Source organism: Neoarius graeffei, chromosome 2, assembly GCF_027579695.1.
Source record: "Neoarius graeffei isolate fNeoGra1 chromosome 2, fNeoGra1.pri, whole genome shotgun sequence".
Lineage (NCBI taxonomy): Eukaryota > Metazoa > Chordata > Actinopteri > Siluriformes > Ariidae > Neoarius > Neoarius graeffei.
Genome location: NC_083570.1, coordinates 52458345 through 52481418, shown reverse-complemented (window position 1 = coordinate 52481418; position 23074 = coordinate 52458345). Strand labels below are relative to the sequence as shown.

The window sequence follows — 23074 nt, the reverse complement described above, 5'->3', positions numbered from 1 at the left end:
TCGCATACGTGACACGGAGATTATTCCATACGACTTCGAACTAACGTGGAGGAGAGAAGAGTTGGAAAGACGACAGGATAAGGACGAGTCCGTCGCGCTGGTATTTACGTCATTACTGTCGCACAATTAAAACGTGCCTGATCAGGCGGCTGGCGGGTTTTCAAAATAATAAACACATGCATATATTTTTGTGATAAATACATATTATACTGAGCGCATTTCCCACATAATCCTCACTAAGGTTTCGGACAGCACTACAAAATGGCGTCCCTACTATATAGCGCCCTGTATAGTGAGTAGGGAGCGATTTCAGACACAGGGAACACTTCCGGCTTGATTACGTCAGCATTCGAAAGAGGGCGCGCACGTCTTTTGACAACGTTGGTAGATGTTGGTCACTTTGATTTCCGCTGTACGTTTTACTTCCGTCGTACGATGTCTCGCACAGGTCTCAGCGAATCCCGTTTACGGCCATCGCTTTGACATATGGACTGATGTATTACAGAGCGTATTTCAAACACTCATAACTTGCTATAGCAGCGACAAAACAGCTATCAAAAATGCGTTCCGATATTTTATAAAATGAGAAATAGAATTTTGATGATAAAAAATTTTGCCTTCAGTTCCTCTTTAATGACCTCCTTTCCTCTGCTGATGCTCTTAATATACTCCTTCTTTTGGACCTTAGCTGTGCTTTTGACACTGTCCTTCATGAACTACTTCTCTCCTGTCTCTGTACTATTGGTATTTCTGGTTCTGCCTTTTCCTGGTTAAAATCCTCTCTCACAAACAGACAGCAGTTTCTTTCTATCGCCAAGTCCAAGTCTTCCACGGTAGTCGGTCAGTTATGGCATCCCACAGGGTTCCGTCTTAGGTCCTCTTCCGCTCGTTATCTATGTGCTAGCCCTGGGCCAAATTATCTGCCGTCATGGTTTGAATTTTCATTGCTATGCAGATGATGAGCAGAGTTACATCAGCTGCATGTCTTCTACACCTGCCCCACCTCCTCCCTCTCTGAACGCATCCACGATCTAAAGCTAACTTTTTAAAACTGAAAACTCTACTTCTTACTGTTTCCAAATCAATAGCCTCTTCCGATAGTAGTTTTAATCTGGTCATTGATAGCACCATCATTAAACCTTCACCTACCGTACGTAACCTCGCTGTTATCTTTGCTTCCGCCCTCTCTTTTGAAAAATCACAAACTCCCTATCTAAGACGGCCTTTTTGCACCTTCGCAACACTGCACGTCTCCGTCCTGCTCTCAGCACCGAGGATGCTGAAACGCTCATCCGTGCTTTTATTACATCACGACTGGATTATTGTAATGCTTTGTTCCTTTGTTTTCCAGCCAGAGTCCTCACCCACACTAAAAGCTCAGCACACATCCTCCAGAACCTCCACTGGTTCACAGTTCTATTTCACATTCAGTCTAAAAATTCTGTTTACATTCAAAAGCACTCCATGGCCACGCTCCTCTATATCTAATGGAATTACAGTCCTTCAACTCTACTCTCCCATTCACAGATCTTCATCTTCTGGTTGGTTATCTGTTCCCAAATTTAAATTATCCACCATGGGTTCCAGGGCATTTCGGGTTGCAGCCCCCAAGCTGTGGAATTCTTTCTCCGTGTCTTCGGGACTGTACGTCTCTTTCTACCCAAATTCAAAAACCATCTCTTCTAGGGGTGTTCACACGGCAACTTTGGCTCCGGTGTAGCACCGGGGCTGCCCCGGTAGAGCGTTCACACGGTACAAAGTTATAGCGGTGTAGCCCCTGAAAGCTGCTTAAACCGGTGCAAATCTAACCCTGCGCGGGAGGTGGTTTAAGAAATTTACTCTGGAGTAAATGCTAGTTTGCGGGGCAGCACCGATATAAAATGGGCCATCTGAACGCTACAGGGGTAGACTCGCTACGCGTGAAGAGAGTTGATTACATACGGGCATTGCATAATTTGCATCCTGGTATTTTGCGCTTCCAAAATGGCGAATATCAACAACAACAGAACTGCGTGTCTTCCAGTGTTGCCAGATTGGGCGGTTTTAAGTGCATTTTGGCGAATTTGAACATATTTTGGGCTGGAAAACGTCAGCAGTATCTGGCAACACCGGTGTCTTCATACACATTGTTTTCCTGGCGCTTGGTGATGCCATGACAACCGGGAAAAGGAAGTACATTTTCACGCATGCGCATATTTAATTTCCGCATTATTACTATCGTATAGCACAGTCGCAAAAACTGCCGTGTGAGCGTAAGTGGGGCTGCACCGGTGTAGCCTGGGCCTGCCCATCCTAAGCGTGACGCAACACGAGGGCCTGTTGCGAGCTTAATCTGGCCAGGCAAGCTATCTACAGCTCTTCCAAGCTCCGGAAAAATCGGGAGCCAATCAACTTTGAGCATCTCCAACGGCCCTGGGTAGAGGCGTGTTCAAGGCACTGACGTAGTAGAACTGCGACCGGAAGCCATAGATTGTTTACAGAATCTATGCCGGAAGCGCTTCATTCACGCTTCCGCATCTATTACGCATAGATGCTGTATTGAAAGCATTCAACGGGAAGTTCTCATTGAAAACGGAGCAAAGAGCAGCCCTGGAGGTATTTATTGAAAGGAAGGACGTTTTCGCCTTGCTCCCGACCGGCTTCGGTAAGAGTTTAATCTACCAGTTAGCCCCGTCGCGTCACATACGTCAGAGGAAAGAGTGATGTGATTGGTTTAAGCTTCGTCACAGCCTTTTCTGGCTTCGACCAGTAGCAAACTGAGGCATTTCAGGGAGGCGGGTCAACCACGGGCTCTGGGAAACGGTTGGGCTTAATATCTTGGCCAGACCAATAGCTCGTAGAGCTTTGAAGTCGCGTTAGCCAGACTAGCACCGGTGCTAACACGCTTCTCTCTAGTAAGCAGGTTTGTGATGTGTGAACGCTCCACAAAATTTACACCGGTGTAAGATATATCGCAACAAAATACATTGGTGCAGCATCGATGCAAATATGTGCCGTGTGAACACCCCTTCTCTCTCCGCTAGTCCTCCTTCTGATATCTCCTCTCCTGATCGCTGACTGTTCTCTCTCTCTCTCTCTCTCAGTGCTTTGAGCTAGTCTTATCTTTCATGCTCACGTAAACTGACTTTGTTTTCTGTGTCTATCGGTCATGTTTTCTTTTGGTTGATTTGTTTCTCTTTCTGTAGTGTCACTACTCTGTAACGCGTCCTTGGGTTGGTGAAAGGCGCTATACAAATTAAACTTCTTGTTGGGCTATCTCCCTTTCTCTCTCTGTCTATCTTTCTGTTTCCCTGGCTCTTTGTCCCTGTCTGCCTATCTCCCTCTCGAAAACACAGCTCCTCTGTCCTGATCACTTTCGCATGTGGGGAAACGTTACAAAGCCAGAATCAGAATCTACTTTATTAATCCCCGAGGGAAATTCAAAAAAAAAAAGCGCTGAGTGTTTGAAAACTGACCCCAAGACTCCTTTCATAAAATGTTAAAAAAAAAAAAAATTCTCTTAACCAAAGATGTCACCACATCAATGATTGTGTTATTTGTTCAACACTTTTGTAAACAAATGCGTTCATCATGAGTCTTATATTATGTAGAGTTTCCATTGTACCAGTCGTTGTTTATGAGCTGTTACTATAGAAACAATAACAATTAACATAAACCTGATCCAAGCCTTGCTCTTACACAGAAATAATACCACCTTCTGACCAATCAGATTCAAGAATTCAACCACGCTGTGATATTTAAAATACATAAATAAATAAATAAATAATCTCCGACATCTCTGAAGATCCTGCCATCTGTCAAATTTATCCAGTTAAATAAGTATATTTAAATGAGATGAAAAAGAGAATTTATGAAATTAATTAATTAGCTGGACTGACACGACTTTATAAGATTACCTCAGTATAACGTGGATCCTCTGACTGGTCAGCGGCGCTCCGAAACAGCTTCACGGATTTAAGGTAAGTCTCCAAAACTTCAAGTTTCTCTTCTGTAAAGTCTTAAAGAAAAAAAATATATATATCACCACAAGCAACAACTCTGAGGGACTGTATGTGAGGAACTAGAGGAATGGAAGAAGGTTATTCTGGCCTTACTGGTCTGTTTAAAGTGCTTGAGCGTGATGTCGTCTACAGGAAAAAAGCTGACGGTGGCGCTGTATTCAGGACACATGTTCGCAATGGTGGTTCTGTCTGCAGCAGAGAGCTGAGACACGCCGGGCCCAAAAAACTCGACAAACTTCCCACTGATACCAGCCTGGCGCAAATGCTGCACAAACACAATCGATCGCCAGTTTACACCAGCACAAATGTCTGTGTATTTAGAAATACTAAGCGGCTACATGTGAACACCTCATCGTCATTCGCACAAAAATACTTACAGACAAAAATAATTTTAAAAAAAAAAGCAAAATACATGTACCTTAGTGATGCCAAGGACGATGTCTATAGATGTAGCCAGAGTGGTGATGGATCCTACTAGCTTACATCCAACAACCTGTGGCAGCGTAAAAGAGACCGGCTGACCCAGCATTACTGCCTCAGACTCGATACCTCCTACTCCTGAGAGGCAGGAACGCAGACAAAGCGAGAAATACAGAGACAGGAAGTTAAGAATTAAGATGCTATTCTATCCACACCATTTATTCTATCCACATTCACTGGATATGGGAAATCATGCACTCTGATTGACTACTTTACTACTAGGCTATCAGCTCATATACCATGAGTAGAGAAAAAACAAAACGGTGGTAATCAAGTGTTTAAAATAGGGTTGGGCAGTATTACGGTAAGAAGGTATCCCGAGGTATCCAAAAGTACCAACGGTATCGGTCTCATTACCGTCATTTTAAAAAAATATATAATATCTAAATAAATATGGAGTACATGAGGTCATAATATAAAATAATAAATTGAAGATCATCCCAAATAACTGTGTGATCGTATTTTCACTAATTCTATCAATTTCCTAAAGAAGTTTTCATCGCGTGCAGGGTTGTTTATGTCGTTACCATGGCAACCCTGCGTGACATTTTGGAGTCTGACAGAAAGCTTCGCAAGAGACTGAGAGCGGGGGTGTCATGGCTCAGATGGCTAAGGCACCGTACCATAAATCCGGGGACCCGGGTTCGATTCCGACCCGAGGTCATTTCCCGATCCCGTCTCTCTCTCCCCCGCTCATTTCCTGTCTCTCTATACTGTCCTATCTAAAAAAAAAAAAAAAAAGAGACTGAGACCGCGGTTGAAAGATGGCAAGTCAAGATAACGAGTTAGTGGCAAAAAAACAACAACAACATCGGCAGTGTGGCAGTATTTTGGTTTCAAACCAAACGAAAAATCTAATATGTCCCCTAAGGCACACCATAGCCTGGGGTACTCCACTTCCACGAGATCTCTCCAATGAGTTGTGTTTTGAGTAGGTTACATGAGTAACAACAAGGTAAAATAATATAACGTATGACATTTGGGATGTGGGTAATAAACGTTTGAAATGTCATCTACTGAAGAAACGGAAGAAAACATCGTAGCGTAAACTGTTCGGTTTCTGGTGGGAATTAGCAATGCGCTTGCTATCTTTGTTGGGTGTGTTAAACCGTATGGATTTAAGTGGAATAATTGTAAGGAGTTATGTGATCAAGACAACGTTTTAAGCAAGGTAAGGCCATTTGATTATTAATTTCCCCGCTATGGCATGACGTGGGCCCATATGATTTTGCCTTGTGCAGCTATCACGCATTTGAATTAGGTTCGCCTCATTTGCGCTGAAGAATATGGTTTATCGCGCAGTCTAAACGGACTTGGGTGTTGGTTGATTCTTTTTCTTTTTTTATTTCCCATGCTTGAAAGGGTATGATCCTGTTCATCGTGTACTTTTTTTTGATGGAGTAGGTGAAATAGTGCTGCAAATGGCGTTTCAACGCAGACATGTGTAAACGACAGTTGAATGCTATTTTCAAGATGAAGGAAGAGTTGCGTGATGCTTTGAAATCTCTCTTAATCCATTCATCAATGCACAAAATTCGCTTTGCTGCTTAATCCATACCACAATGCACACAATTCGCTATGCTGCTTTTAAATAGTACATTTGAGGCATAGGCGCACGTTACACAGTAGGCCGAAACAAAATATTTTTTTCTCGGTAATACCGTATACCCCGGGAAAACACAGAGACGGTTTAAAGGTATCAAAATTTGGATACCGCCCAACCCTAGTTTAAAAGAAACAGAAACGGCTAAAAGAATATAGGTGTCCCCCCCCCCCAAAAAAAAAATCATCTCCTGTTCTACATTCTAGCCCAGTTGGGGGCAGTAATGCACCTTAACCTCCTAGGGCTTAGCGGTCACGTACGTGGACAGCACTTTTTAGAAATTCGGAACAAGAATCCACATATGTGGACATACTTTTTCTCTAAAAGTACATCTTATCAAAGATGATGCTTAGTTTTTATTCTAATCAGGTTCTAATAAGCCCATATAGCAAAGAGAAATAAAAAATGCATGTAAAAAAACAGCTTGGGCCTTAGGAGGTTAAAATTGGTTTGTCGGGGGCGTCGTGACTCAGGTGGATAAGGCGCCACACCATAAATCCGGGGACCCGGGTTCGAGTCCGACCCGAGGTCATTTCCCGATCCCTCCCCGTCTCTCTCTCCTGCTCATTTCCTGTCTCTACACTGTCCTATCCAATAAAGGTGAAAAAAGCCCAAAAAATCTCTTTAAAAAAAAAAAAATTGGTTTGCCAACCGCCAAAGAACCCTGGACAACAACAAGACGGCGCGTGTTGCTGAACCAACCGAGGATGAAAAATACTCTACATGAAAACACCGCCCCCCCCCCAAAAAAAAAGCAAAAAAAAAAAAAACAAACAAAAAGTATTTGACGGTAAGAACGTCTCTCCCCCCCAAGAATCATTATTCTAGCATTTTTCACAAACTGCTACTGTCGTTTCTCCGGTTTGTTTCCGTTCTAAGCGGAAATGATTTTGTCGGACGTTTTGTACAAATTGTTTATTTACTGAATTTGCAAAAAAAATAAAAATGCTCTCTCTCTCTCAAAATCCAGTGATCGAGTGGAATAACCGTTTAATTCTATCCACAATCTCGTTGTACATGGCTTACAGCCTCGGCCATCAGCTCATGTAGGACTCGATTTTGTGGAATAACTTAAATATGCTTACTACATTATCAAATACAGTTCTGTCTACACGGCGTAAAGTAAAGCACATTTCATCTGCATCAATGCAGCACTTCTTTCACAGTTGAACGTATCGAGAGGAAATAAAGACGCTTGAATACCTGCCAGAACACCACAGCTCACACGGTGAAACACACCTTTAGAAACTTTACAAAAAGATAAACTCGTGTTCCTTTTCATCTATACACCCAACGAGTTGACCAAACGATGCTGCACCGTGACCTGATCGGATCCAAGTGCAGATGTGAAGGCGGTGATTGTAATCCGATAACTCAAACCACATTCTAAGGTGTTCTGGGACTCGTGTGACCACGTAGCATGAATGCAAACATGTCTCAAACAGCAACGGAAAATACACAGCTGTTGCGAGACTGTCTGGAAATCATGCTGAAGGGGACAGTTCTCCAGCTCTAGGCTAACGGATAAAGGAGATGCTACTGTATACGGTCATTCCATGTCAAATCAACCACAATTCAAAGGTTTTCCCACCTCAAGTTTTTTATTTTGATAATTTTCCTTCCAGTAATAGATACACATACATGATGACCAAAACCAAAATATTAGGTCTCTGTGATGATCTATTTCAGCCCAGTTTGAATAAAGGGGGGTCAAAATTACAATTTTTGCCTATAATCTGGAGCAAAATTAGGGCTGTAAAAAAAAAGCCATTCATGATGGCCATATCGTCATTATTTTGCTTGCACTATAAGTTTAGGAGGTATATTTTAGGATTTGGGCATCATTATAATCACCTTTGAACACATGTATGAAGGGCAGCATGTTCATCTCATCTCATTATCTCTAGCCGCTTTATCCTGTTCTACAGGGTTGCAGGCAAGCTGGAGCCTATCCCAGCTGACTACGGGCGAAAGGCGGGGTACACCCTGGACAAGTCGCCAGGTCATCACAGGGCTGACACATAGACACAGACAACCATTCACACTCACGCTCAATTTAGAGTCACCAGTTAACCTAACCTGCATGTCTTTGGACTGTGGGGGAAACCGGAGCACCCGGAGGAAACCCACGTGGACACGGGGAGAACATGCAAACTCCGCACAGAAAGACCCTCGCCGGCCACGGGGCTCGAACCCGGACCTTCTTGCTGTGAGGCGACAGTGCTAACCACTACACCACCGTGCCGCACGGGCAGCATGTTAAATATAGAAAAAATAATTTACCCAGTCATGATTGCATTTTCTAGTAAGTTAGAGTGCTTATTATGAAAAAACTACACCACAGCTGTCCATATCTAACACCGTACTATTGTGGACCAACTTCTTATGCCCTTCATGTATTTGCATGGCTGTAGATGTTCTATATCTTAAAGGAAGGAACATGCAAACTTGACCCAGAATGAAAATGCCAAATTATCCCTTATTTTAGCGAGTCAAAATCCAGGGAGGGACACGTAGTACATAGCTGGTATTTTATAAATTTAACGTAGGTGGTGTAGTGGTTAGCGCTGTCGCCTCACAGCAAGAAGGTCCGGGTTCGAGCCCCGTGGCCGGCGAGGGCCTTTCTGTGCGGAGTTTGCATGTTCTCCCCGTGTCCGCGTGGGTTTCCTCCGGGTGCTCCGGTTTCCCCCACAGTCCAAAGACATGCAGGTTAGGTTAACTGGTGACTCTAAATTGAGCGTAGGTGTGAATGTGAGTGTGAATGGTTGTCTGTGTCTATGTGTCAGCCCTGTGATGACCTGGTGACTTGTCCAGGGTGTACCCTGCCTTTCGCCCATAGTCAGCTGGGATAGACTCTAGCTTGCCTGCGACCCTGTAGAACAGGATAAAGCGGCTACAGATAATGAGATGAGATGATCTGGGATCGAAATTTGTAGTAGTTTATTTTTAGCTTTGCTGACTTCAGCAGCAAAGCTGTTCAAATAGCTTAGTCTGGCGTCTGTCTGTCCATCCGTCAGCAGGGCACGTTTTGACACCGTAAGAGCTAGGAGGCTCATATATGGCTTGAATATACCATGGGTGACCACAACCTAGCTCACCAAAAACTAGGTCACTGTGACCTATTTTACTGACTTTATAGCCCAAAGTTTGTTGTTTTTGGGGCAATTTACATGTATTCCCAATGGCGAGGATTTGGGCCTGTATTTCAGTGGCCTTTTCAAGTTGCACTTACTTTGTGATATGATTTAATAATAATAATTTCAATGTATATAGCGCCTTTCTCAAAACCCAAGGTCACTTTACAATTATAGGGGGGGGAAAAAAAAAAAAAGTCCACCAAATAGAGGTCAGGATGTCATTCCAGTGGTGTAGCAGCCACAGTCCCACCAAAAGGCGCACGGAAACAAGTCCCACACCACCAGCACAGCCGCCGCCAGGCGATGTCACTCGGAACACCGTGCCATGGATCCACAAAGCGAGCACAGAAGCACCGCCATGCAGAGCGCTGGTGTGTCCCAAACCACCTGCACAGCTGCCACGACACCACCGAGCAGCATCGCTCGGAACATCACGCCAAGCATTAAAGCACAGAGCGCCGGACAACCATGATGTTAAAATGAGCAACGAGCTCACTACAGTCCATAGCTAGGAGCACAGCCATCACCCACAGCGAACCAAGGCCTGGAGGGAACCAACGCCCAAAACTGGGTCCGGAGCTACACCACAACCGGCAGACTCAAAGGCTACATCCACACGATAACGAGATTTTTTTTTTTTTTAAATATCGCGTCCACATGGGCAACGGATCAGTAAAATTTCAGGCACATATGGCAACGCAACGCTTGCTGAAAACGATGCAATACACATGCCACACCTCTACGTGCGCTGTAAGACGGTCCCATCGGAGACACCAGAACAATAGAAGTAGACGCATGCGCATAAACCCCTTCTTCTGTAGCATCAGCCACATAAAGTTTTGATTATTAATCAGTAGCGTAAAACGAAAGACGCGGAAAGAGGAATGAACGGGGGTAGATGGAGAGAGAGGGAGAGGAATGAACGGGGGTAGATGGAAGCCGGTACGCCAACATTCTGATATCCTCCAGAATTCTTTAATGGTCCGGAATAAATTGAATGCTACACGTTGATGGATTACTTTGTTCTTCTACGCCCTTTTTGAGGAATGTATTGTCGGACTTAAACCAACATCTGAAGAGGTGAGATCGCTCCTTTTTTTTTTTCCCTATTTTTGCTGGCGGGATTGTTTTTGGAAAGCGCACGGGCGGTGCGCGGTTTGGTACTGCTTCTGCAGTGTTTGGACTAAAGACTCTGCCCTAAGGGCTATTCTCTCTCTCTCTCTCTCACTCTCTCTCTCTCTCTCTCACTTTGCACCATTACACAATAAATATTCACAGTGAAAATATTTTGTAAGCGCGTTTCATGAACCAAGTTATAGGATTTGTTGACAACTCGCATCGAGTTCGTTACACTTCTACCCGGCGTGAAGCACTGACAGTCATGTGGTTGTGACGTCATCGTAAACAAATCCGTTCTACTCATCCAGACGACTTCGCAACAGCGCCGTTGCCAGATTTTTCCACTCTGGGACCCGTTCTCAAAAGATTTCGTTTTGGGGCACCCAAAACGCCGGTGCCGTGTGGACGCCAGGCCGAAACGATAAACAATTTTATCAGATTCACCTGAATCCGTTGCCGTGTGGACAGGGCCAAACACTCAAACAAGCATCAAACTACACAAAAAAAAACATGAGAGAAAATCAAAAGCTCTGGTGAGAAGCGGCAGCCAGAACGCGCACTACATACTCTCAACTGGAAACGGAAACCAACTTATGCCAACTTAATAGACTTTGACAAGACCTTTTGACCCATATGACCTTATTTTCAAGGTCACAGGAGGGTTTTAAATCTTCAAACAATAAGGTCTTTATAGTGGCTTCTAGGTTGAAATAAAGCATGTAGTCACGGCAAAAATCGCCATGCGTACCGTAAAAAGGCTTGCTGCGCGGGCACGCCTCCAAGCTACAAGTAACCATGTCCTGTTGCCTATTGCGCTCTATGAATGGGCTGTCAGGGAAATCCAAGGTATCAAGTTCTTGTACGTCTCCAAGGAAGATGTGGCAGAAGCATCACAGGCCCAAGAAGAACGGTACAAAGAAGCAAAGAAGGTGCCTAGCATTAGAAGCCATCACAGCTTCATACCTGATGGGCCTAACCTGAGAATGTACAGGATCTCTGCAGATATTTCCATGACAAGTGGGACTCCAGCACATTCTACTGCACATCATGATATCCAAGAATACAAGCCTGGTGCATATGTGGCAGCCGTCTATGATCAGGTCTGGTATGTAGGAAATGTGCTAGAGAATAAAGTTTTATCTAATCTAATCTAGGGATGGCGAAAACTAAAAAAAATCTTGACCGACCACCGAGCCTCATTAGCCGGTTAAAGTCGGTTAACCTATGAGTTTAAAATTCTAGAATTGGAATTATTAGAATCTATTCTAAATCTAACCGCGAGCATCTGTGGTTGGTTGAAGACAGCAACTGGACTTGCTTGAAAAGTCTTGAAGACTCATCCGAAAGGCATCCTCAGTTCTGTCTGACTAATAGGGAGTATCCAGTATTTACAGTGGTGCTTGAAAGTTTGTGAACCCTTTAGAATTTTCTACATTTCTGCATAAATATTAGGGATGTCCCGATCAGGTTTTTTTGCCCTCCGATCCGATACCGATCATTTGATTTTGAGTATCTGCCGATACCGAGTCCCGATCCGATACTTCTTATAATCCATAAAAAATAATAAAGACGAGGAAAGAAATGGATCCAGGATGTTCCTCATTTTTTATTTAACACCTTATTTTAACATCCAACAACTCCGTTAGCAAACAGAGCACTTACGTGAGGCAGTTTGAACAATAAATAACAAATTAAAAAAATAACCTTAAAATACCTGGCAGGAATGTAAACAAATAAAAAAAATAAAGTGCCACAGTGCCGGTAATTTGCTTTTAAGAACGCATCTCACAGTGGTGTACAGTAATTTCAATTAAGGAAATGAACGTTTTTCTTGTTGAAAACAAGCATTTCTACCCTTTCAGGTTTGAGCCCGTTTCTTTTGTCATCCAACGAAAAAAAAAAATGATCTCATGCTTTGCTTTCCGCTTCGAACTGCTTCCGTGTTCAACTTTGCCGGCAACAGGCAGCCAATAACCAATAGCGTCTCCGCTACAAAGTGATGTCATGCCGCACGCGTTGATGTTGCTGTGTTGAGACAAGAGGTCTGGTCTCACTCTGTGCCAACGCATAGCTATTGATGTGTTAAAAATGAGAATACATTATATAGATATATATCCGATCCCTGATCGGGAGGCAATGCCCGATTCCGATCGAGTCTGAAACCATGTGATCGGGCCCGATTTCCGATCACGTGATCGGATCGGGACATCCCTAATAAATATGACCTAAAACATCATCAGATTTTCACACAAGTCCTAAAAGTAGATAAAGAGAACACAGTTAAACAAATGAGACAAAACAATATTATACTTGGTCATTTATTTATTGAGGAAAAATGATCAGTATTACATATGTGAGTGGCAAAAGTATGTGAACCTCTAGGATTAGCAGTTAATTTGAAGGTGAAATTAGAGTCAGGTGTTTTCAATCAATGGGATGACAATCAGGTGTGAGTGGGCACCCTGTTTTATTTAAAGGACAGGGATCTATCAAAGTCTGATCTTCACAACACATGTTTGTACAAGTGTATCATGGCACAAACAAAGGAGATTTCTGAGGACCTCAGAAAAAGCGTTGTTGATGCTCATCAGGCTGGAAAAGGTTAGAAAAACCATCTCTAAAGTGTTTGGACTCCACCAATCCACAGTCAGACAGATTGTGTACAAATGGAGGAAATTCAAGACCATTGTTGCCCTCCCCAGGAGTGATCGACCAACAAAGATCACTCCAACAGCAAGGTGTGTAATAGTCGGCGAGGTCACAAAGGACCCCAGGGTAACTTCTAAGCACTGATGGCCTCTCTCACATTGGCTAATGTTAATATTCATGAGTCCACCATCAGGAGAACACTGAACAACAAATGGTGTGCATGGCAGGGTTGCAATGAGAAAGCCACTGCTCTCCAAAAAGAACATTGCTGCTCGTCTGCAGTTTGCTAAAGATCACGTGGACAAGCCAGAAGGCTATTGGAAAAATGTTTTGTGGATGGATGAGACCAAAATGGAACTGTTTGGTTTAAATGAGAAACATTATGTTTGGAGAAAGGAAATTACTGCATTCTAGCATAACAACCTTATCCCATCTGTGAAACATGGTGGTGGTAGTATCATGGTTTGGACCTGTTTTGCTGCATCTGGGCCAGGACGGTTTGCCATCATTGATGGAACAACGAATTCTGAATTATACCAGCGAATTCTAAAGGAAAATGTCAGGACATCTGTCCATGAACTGAATCTCAAGAGATGGTGGGTCATGCAGCAAGACAACAACCCTAAACACACAAGTTGTTCTACCAAAGAATGGTTAAAGAAGAAGAAAGTGAATGTTTTGGAATGGCCAAGTCAAAGTCCTGACCTTCATCCAATCGAAATGTTGTGGAAGGACCTGAAGCGAGCAGTTCATGTGAGGAAACCCACCAACATCCCAGAGTTGAAGCTGTTCTGTATGGAGGAACGGGCTAAAATTCCTCCAAGCCGGTGTGCAGGACTGATCAACAGTTACTGGAAATGTTTAGTTGCAGTTATTGCTGCACAAGGGGGTCACACCAGATACTGAAAGCAAAGGTTCACATACTTTTGCCACTCACAGATATGTAATATTGGATCATTTTCCTCAATAAATAAATGACCGAGTAAAATATTTTTGTCTCATTTGTTAAACTGGGTTCTCTTTATCTACTTTTAGGATGTGTGTGAAAATCTGATGATGTTTTAGATCATATTTACGCAGAAATATAGAAAATTCTAAAGGGTTCACAAACTTTTAAGCACCACTGTATCCTCTCGTGGATCATCATAGAATCCGAATCAGAATGCTGATGGCTGCATTGTAGGTGGCCGATGACACCCACCTCTGTTCAGTGATGGTCGTTCCAGGTTGACAAAAATGAACGATCCTCTCTGGCTAAGATGTCTGCCAGTTTTCTGGAAGTCCTCTCATACTCCCACACCAGTCGAAGGGAACTCATCCCAAAGTGCGTAGAAACATATCTGTGAAGAAACTCAGTCATCCAGGTACATAGTAATCTGTGGTTGGTAGAAGAGAGCAACTGGACTTGCTTGAAAATTTCAAGATTCTTGAAAAAGAACCTACAATGCAGCCATCAGCATTCTGATTCGGATTCTATGATGATCCATGAGAGGATAAATACCGGATACTCCCCATTAGTCAGACAGAACTGAGGATGCCTTTCGGATGAGAGGCGAAACGTCTTCAAGACTTTTCAAGCAAGTCCAGTTGCTCTCTTCAACCAACCACAAATTACTATGTACCTGGATGACTGAGTATCTTCACAGATATATAACCGCGAGCATCCACACATTCAGTCCCAGTCGCTGCCCTCCACTCACATTACCTTTTCTACAGCGCGAAACATTTAGTCAAACGCGGCACTGATGTCGAGGGGTTTGTATTGGAGCGGAGGACAAATGGCTCCAGCTTAGAGACAGTTTCAGTTGGCCATGATGGCGTTGAAAATAAAGTCAAGTGCTAGAAGTAGTACATAACATTCAGTGATGGGAATAACGGCGTTAAAATAAAGGCTGTTATAACGCCGGGTAATCTAATTAATTAGCTACAATCGTTATAACGCCGTTACCAATATCAACACGCCATTACTGCATGGTATTGAAGTTGCTCTGAAGCCGTCACCGACTTGGCTCACAGACATAAAAGCTGCGTTTGTCACTCCCCCTCAGACACTGCTGTCATTTCATTCTCTCCCCTTCCCTCCAAAAGTCGGCATCTGCGCCTTTAGTTTGTGTGGAGAGATCTGATCTGCAATAACATGCATTGTTGGCTACAGATCGAAACATACTTTCAGAATGCACTGGCCAAGGCAGGACTAAACTCCATGTGCCTTCTAATAATCATTCAAAAAAAACAATAGTAATTTGTAAGCTAAAAAGCCTGTGTCTACACTTTTCTTTCGCCGAGTAGCAGCTGTCTTCAACTGGGGTGGGAGGGCGGGACATGACTGAATGGGTGTTTCTGATTGGTCAGCTGTCGTCCTTACACCGCATGGCATGCCCCAAGCGTTTACAACACAGAATTCCAGGTTCTCCGCTCCAAAATCGGCAGCTTCAAAACGACTGATTTTTTTTTTAACCGACAACCAAAAAAAAATTAACCGGTTGACGTTGATTCGGTCAACCACCGGTCAAACGGTCATCGGTTAACATCCCTAATCTAATCTAGAGGTAGACGAAGACGAGGATGATCTACCACTTTCATGAGGCAAACACCGAATCCTTGCATGTACAAATGGCCCGGGCAGAAGGACGAGTGCTGGGTTCCTGTGGGCCATGTGCTGTGCTCGCTGCCAATTCCCAGTACAACTACAGGCAGACAGTACAAGTTCCAACAGATGGACACTGACAAAATCAGAGACAGTTTTAAGTTGTTCGCAAGTGTGCATGGATGAACTGTTAGAAACACTACCAGCGTATAGATCGGCATTAAAAATATATGATGTGACTTGTTTTGAACATTACCGAGAGTTTTTTGGAAATTATCATATTTTGCTGTGATAATTAATACATGTTGATCAATGATCTGGCTTGTACTTAGTGGACATTGAACCGCATGCTGAGTTTCATAGCACACGTTTTTCCCTTTCCGGTTGAGAGAACGTCGTGCGCATTCTGGCTGCCGCTTCTCACCGGAGCTTTTTTATTTTATTTTCTCTCCTTTTTTTTAATTCTAATTTTTCTCTTTTTTTTGTGTTTGAGTGTTTTGTCCACCGGTTGTGGTGTAGCTCCGGACCCAGTTTTGGGCTGTGGTGAAGCCTGTGCTCCTAGCTATGGACTGCAGTGAGCTCGTTGCTCATTTTAACATCGTGGTTGTCCGGCGCTCTGTGCTTTAATGCTTGGCGTGATGTTCCGAGCGGTGTTGCTCGGTGGCGTCGCGGCGGCTGTGCAGGCGGTTTGGGACACACCAGCGCTCTGCGTGGCGGTGCTTCTGTGCTCGCTTTGTGGATCCGTGGCGTGGTGTTCGAGTGATGTTGCTGGCAGCATCACGGCGTGGGACTTGTTTCCGTGCGCCTTTTGGTGGGACTCTGGCTGCTACACCACTGGAATGACATCCTGACCTCTATTTAGTCGACTTTTTTTTTTTTCCCCCTGCCTATTATTGTAAAGCGACCTTGGGTTTTGAGAAAGGCGCTATATAAATTGAACATATTATTATTATTGTACTGAATTTATCTTTGATAGCTAGATATGTCTGACTTGAAGGATGGCTAAACTGTTAGTTAATAAACATTTTTGTGTTAAACAAAACAATAGTATTCCCTTTTTCAGAGGACTTCTAGCAGTTGGTTAACCTCAGACCCTGGGTCCAACTGTCTTGTTGTAACTTCAATCGGGAGAGTATTACATCTTCCATTTTTTCCACATATTATTACCAAGGCACATATTTTCAAGCACAAAAAAAAGTGAAATTGCTATAACATGTCCCTTTTGAGAAAAGTATATATCCAATTATGACAAAAATAGCATTTTTCATTCTAGGTCCAACTTCAGGGGTTAAGAAGTCAGTGAATATAGCCAATGGGGCCTTGAGCTTGTTTAATATGCTCAAGTTGTTTACGGACAGTGTACATTAAAAATTTTTAGGCCTCTATCATCACTAAGCTAAGACCCCGTCCACACGTAGCCGGGTATCTGCTAAATCGAAGATATTTTTCTACGTTTTGGCCTGTCATCCACATGAAAACACATCAAAAACGAATATTTAAAAAAACTCCGGGCAAAGTGAAGATTTTTTGAAAACTCCATGTATGCCTTTTCGTGTAGACAGAGATAACCGGAGGTTTGTGTTTTAGAACGTCACAATCTGCGCCAAAAAAATGACAACAAATCTGCCCTGATGTCAAACGTGCGACCTTTGTTTACTGCAGAAGCCAGATTAAGCATGGACAAAGAGTAATGGATCGGAGTAGTGCCTTGAAAGCGTTAATTATTGTGCAGGTGCTATTGACATGTTTAATTTTAGAAGCCCAACTACTGATAAGATTCCCAATCAACGTTTTCTTGCGTCTTTTGAAGTTTATACTCCAAAATTGTGTTTAGAAGCAATTCTGTCTCCGAGTCTGTCCAGATGAACGAGCTTGGCGGCATGTTTTATGTTTAGGCGGAAGTGACGCCAACAGAGGGCTATTCTGATGTGATTAGGGGGTAGGATTTGGGGAAATAATGCCATCTACAGGTTTGGAATGCTTATGAGTGTGATTGAAAACGCAGATGTTCGGTTATGTGTGGAAGGGATTTTTTTCGAAGACGAGGTGGTGTGGATAAAACATTTTTATAAACGGAGGGGGGGAAAATGTTCGGTTTTAAAAATACCCGGCTACGTGTGTACATGGCCTAAGACTAATGAAGGAATCAAAATCGTAAAAATACACCTGTGAACTTTCGTTTAGGTGATTTTTGCTTTTTCTATACCGCCCGAGGGCTAAACTGGACAAAATATGTAGACAATAGGGCTGTCGAAGTTAACGCGATAACGCATTAACGCGATCTCAATTTATCGCAATTTTATAAAAATAGTGCCGTTAACGCAAATTCTAATTTGGCCCTGCGAGTCACCCGTAGTTCCTGTTGAGGCTTGTCGTGCGCTGCTTCAATAAGAGTCAGTGTGAGTGATGGAGAAAGGTCTGTTAAACGGGAAGTTCCATTTCAAAAGTAGAGTGTGATTGAGTTGGTTTTGGTATGCACTTTGCAGTTCTAAAATACTTTTGCAAAGTGAGATTTCAGTATGCTGTAGCACTGTGATAGGACACTAAATGTCTTTAGGCAGATTCTACTGTAACTGGATCCATTAACCACTTGCCCACAAAATAAGAAATTTTTCTTGTCCTTTTTTCAGTGAGAAAATATTTTCAAGATTGAAAATATGGTATTTGGTCTTCTAAAACAGCACGTCATTTAAAAATACACTGAGTATATCAATAAAAGATTTTTAAAGAATAAAGTTCTATTTCTTTGACATATCTGACAGACATAACTCCCATTTTAAAAATCCCTTTCATTATCCCTGTTGCTGTCGTCAGTGAATTTCTGTCAGATGACCTGACGATAGACTCGGCCATTATGGATCTTTGGTAGTTATCGTGTGGAAGCAGGCTTTATCATTTTTGGGTGTCAACAGATAGAGTTGAAATAGATTAACAGCGAAAAAACTATTTCGTTCACGACGAGAAGCCCACAGTCATTTTTTAAAAATGCTATCGTCAGTCAAACGCACCTGACGATAGCAAAATTCAAGCCCTCACCACGCACATGTTGACTGACGCAAAGAGGAAATTCTACTGCGCATGAGTTTTGTGACAGCAGACATTTACTTCGAGTTCTGACAGCTAGATTTCATCAAATAAATCAAGGTAAGATTTTCAGTCAGCTATCCTGACGATAGAAATTTTTGACGATAGAAACATTGAGAATATATTTGTGCATTCATATTTACATTTTTCTGGAGGAAAACCATCGTAAGTTGAGATAAATCAGAGCCACTTGCGACCCTTTCAGCCGACGGGCCATTTCAACGTGTTATTTCCCCGCGAAAGTGACACAGTCGTGTCTATCGTCACTGTTCTGACAATTATTGTTGATATTTCAATTTTGAAAATAAATTCTTTTTTTTATTTCAATATTTTATTTTATTATTTGGTTCTAGTGATGAGGTATTTAATATTATTACTAGATTTCTCAGACTAATATTGTAAGAAACAGTTTTGTTGCTATTGTCATCTAGAGTGTCTGTCAGAATATGACGGTAGACGTTAGTTTGTCTGTCAGGTTTTGATGATAGAAACCGATGTGTTTCTATTGTCATTTAGCATGTCTGTCATGTCAGGCTTTTATTAATTAGTTACCAGGACTACTGTCCTAAAATTTACTGTGAATGTCCAAGACCCCAAATGCTACTAGAAAAACTTAATAGAATGATCAAAATAATCAATTCAGCAATTTAAGGAGATGGGACTTAACTGGCCTCTGTTATGGTAGAATCTGCCTTTATTGAAGTCCAACTGCGATTTATTTTTGTTTGCACAGTACTGTGAGGTCCTATAGGCTGTGACTGAAAACAACTCCAGCACAACTGAAGTTTTATTTCATTTTTATTTTCTTTTGTCACACGTCTGAACTGAGACACAGTAGTATGTGACTCCATGTTTTATATTTGAGACTACAGCTCCCTAATCCATCACAAAATCCAATTTTGTGTTTTGTATGTTCAGTACTGCCTAGTATGTGAGTGAATAAACTCCCTTACCATTTTCTCTTGTCCCAGCAGTTTCTAACAAGTACTTTTAGCATAAAATGTGTTCACCATTTTAATTGTAACACTTCACTTTAAAAGCCTTATTCATTTACATAGATTTTTAAAAATGCGATTAATCGTGATTAACTATATGAAATTCTGAGATTAATCGCGATTACATTTTTTAATCGTTTGACAGCCCTAGTAGACAATGATGGTTAAAATCAGGAGAGGACCAGCTTTTCTGATAATGAAATCCACGTCATTGACCCAACACTTCTGCAAGTACTTTTTCTCGATGCACAAAGTTGCTCCAGAATTGAAGCGTTCAAAAAGGAAATGACTCCTACTTCAAAAACAAGGCTGAATCTCACCCGTTAGCAATAATTAAGCTTAAATACTTGGCCTTAGTACTGCCAAGGCATGCTACTTGCAGTGTGCAAAGTTCAAGCAAAATCAACAAGTTGAGGTGGGAGGCTCTGGTTGAGTTGACATGGAACGACCCGATTATCATCATCATCATTTCCCCTATGGCCTACTCTTGACCCTCGGGCGCGACTGAAGTAGGGATGGCGAAAACTAAAAAAAAAATCTTGACCGACCACCGAGCCTCATTATCCGGTTAAAGTCAGTTAACCTACGAGTTTAACAGGGATGCAAACGGCGCGCCTTTTGGCGGATGCCGCCTTTTTCACGGCTGAATCGTGCAGATCCGATTTTTTTTTTTTTAGGGGGGGCGTTGGAGTGTCTGAATAATTTCATCAGAGTAAATTCTGTATTAAAATTACTAAATAAGCAAATGCCGTTACAGTCCATGAAACATAGGAAGTATGAGAAGAAAACAGTAAATCAGAAAGCTGCGCACGTTACATTTAGTAATTTTAATACAGAATTTACTCTGATGAAATTATTCAGACACTCCAACGCCCCCCCTAAAAAAAAAAAAAATTGGATCTGCACGATTCAGCCGTGAAAAAGTCGGCATCTGCGCCTTTAGTTTGTGTGGAGAGATCTGATCTGCAATAACATGCATTGTTGGCTACAGACCGAAACATACTTTCAGAATGCACTGGCCAAGGCACGACTAAACTCCATGTGCCTTCTAATAATCATTAAAAAAAAAAACAGAATAGTCATTTGTAAGCTAAAAAGCCTGTGTCTACACTTTTCTTTCGCCGAGTGGCAGCTGTCTTCAACTGGGGCGGGAGGGCGGGACATGACTGAATGGGTGTTTCTGATTTGTCAGCTGTCGTCCTTAAACCGCATGGCATGCCCCAAGCGTTTACAACACAGAATTCCAGGTTCTCCGCTCCAAAATCGGCAGCTTCAAAACGATTGATTTTTTTTTTTTAACCAACAACCAAAAAAAATTAACCGGTTGACGTTGATTCGGTCAACCACCGGTCAAATGGTCATCGGTTAACATCCCTCGACTGAAGGCCAAGACTATTGTCCAACAGTCGGTGCAATTCAGATTTATCCATCATTGTCCTTCTTATTTGTGTGCGGTCCATACTGAGTCTCTTTTCGACATTTGCCCAGATCTTATTCGGTGTTCGCTTGTCGAATAATACTTGCTTTTGCAAGGCATCGTTTTCCAAGCGACACACATGCGCCATATATTTCATGTATTGCCCATGGCAAAAGTCTGTTATGTGGCCAGTGTTGGTAATAGTGCATAGTTTGTCGTTAGATATTTTGTCGGACCAATTAAGTTCCCCTTCGACTTGTGTAGTTGGATCCACGCCTTTTCTTCGCTGGGATCGTGTGGGAGCATTTTTCCTAGCATATCGCCCAGCCACCATCTTTCTCAAAAAGCAATTCCAAACATTCTCGATCTTTTGGAGGTCGTCTGCTGTCAGCTCGTAAGTTTGAATTCCATATAGTAGACGCGATCTCACACACACACAATTAGGATCTTTATACGTGTGTCCAGATATATTTCTCTATCGGTCAGAAAGTGTTTTAACTCGTCCCACTTTTGGAAGTGCGGCTTCTTTCATCTCGTCTTCTGTTCATTTATACGTTTCGTTCACAGGCTGTGCGACGGAAACATTTGAAACAGCCCGTGCAGGTACATGAGAGCGGATTCATGGGACATTTCTGCCTGAAAACAAACGTAGCGGAAGACTGACGTAATAAACGTATGTGACGCCCCTCCTCCAGTGGGAATCGTGTACGAAATCCGGTCGCAAGTGGAGGCACGTTCATACTGCCAGGTGTAAACCTGTGCTACTGTACATTAGGGTGGTCCAGAAATGTATGGGAAAAAATTTTTTTTACCAACACATTCCGACCACCCTACCATTTTTTTACATGGGCTAAAAGGCGGCAACAAGCAAAATTTCAGAAAAATTGGTTGATATTTAGAGGTGCCACACGAGGTTGCAAATTGGGTTAAGCCATTAATATTAGTTGGTGCGTAGACTGTTGCAGAGAAGATCTCAAACCCCCAAAAAGTCACAGTTCTAGAGGGAATACGCCACTTCTATGAAAAAGAAGAGGCAGGAAGAGTTTATAGACTGATAGAAGGTTAACTTTCATGCACTAAGGGGTTCTTAAACAATGAGCACTGATCGTAATATGCTGATGAAGTTGTGAATGTTTTTCAGATGGCTAGCAACAGTAATACAAGTTGTACCGGTGGTGCAAAGCACAAAACCAGAAAGGACAATTATGTTTGGTTAATTGGTCCCATTTCCAGAGATGCCTACCCCAAATTTTGAATTTCAGTATTCTTGAAAACATTTTTCAGTATTTTGGAATGACTTTCAGTCACATTAATTTATGCGCATTTATTAAATTAAATTATTAAAAAGAATTGTTGTGTGAATTGAATAAACAAAACGCGAGCAGCCATCTCAACTGAATTTCCACTCAACAAATTTCTAGAGCATACAATTTCTCACATTTTTATAAATACAATAGTGTTCCCTGTTTGCAGACATTATGGTTGACTACCAATCATTGGTATTGAATGTAACTCCTCAAAAGTATTATATTATATTGCCTGGCAAAATGTTCTACCTGTTAACGGATTCTAATAAAATTAAAAAAAAATTTCTTATTTCATGCCAAAGAGAGTCCAACATTGTTATCTTAATGTCCCAATATATAAATACTTCAGCATAATGCTTCAGAAGAGACATTGAATAAAATGACATTTATAATTGTATTTAAAACAGTGGAATGATCAATTTTTTGCCACAATCCCAACAGCACTAATCATAAAATTCTGTTTTTGATCATACTACATGTACATTTGCACTTGCAACACTGAAAAGACTTTGAATTACAGAAGTACAGCCAGTGTTTGATATTTCAGTGAATAAAAATCAGACATGTAAAAAGAAACTGAATAAGTTTAACTCACATTTCATGGCACTAATTGGCAAGTTCAACTCCAAGCACAGGTCAACCATCACCGCTTCAGCACGGGTCACGTTCCGTGTCTTTTCATCCACAGATTTCGT

General features: G+C 42.2%; 1 protein-coding gene across 1 annotated transcript in view; it reads right to left on the bottom strand.

Moving 5' to 3' along the window:
- The window catches only part of ireb2 (iron-responsive element binding protein 2), a 105788-nt gene that overhangs the window by 28609 nt on the left and 54105 nt on the right, over window positions 1–23074 (bottom strand). Inside the window, exons 8-10 of the mRNA XM_060914389.1 lie at window positions 4420–4559; window positions 4095–4266; window positions 3897–3997 (exon numbers count right to left, since the gene is read on the bottom strand). Coding sequence (XP_060770372.1) covers window positions 3897–3997; window positions 4095–4266; window positions 4420–4559 — 413 coding nt within the window. The remainder of the gene's footprint in view (window positions 1–3896; window positions 3998–4094; window positions 4267–4419; window positions 4560–23074) is intronic.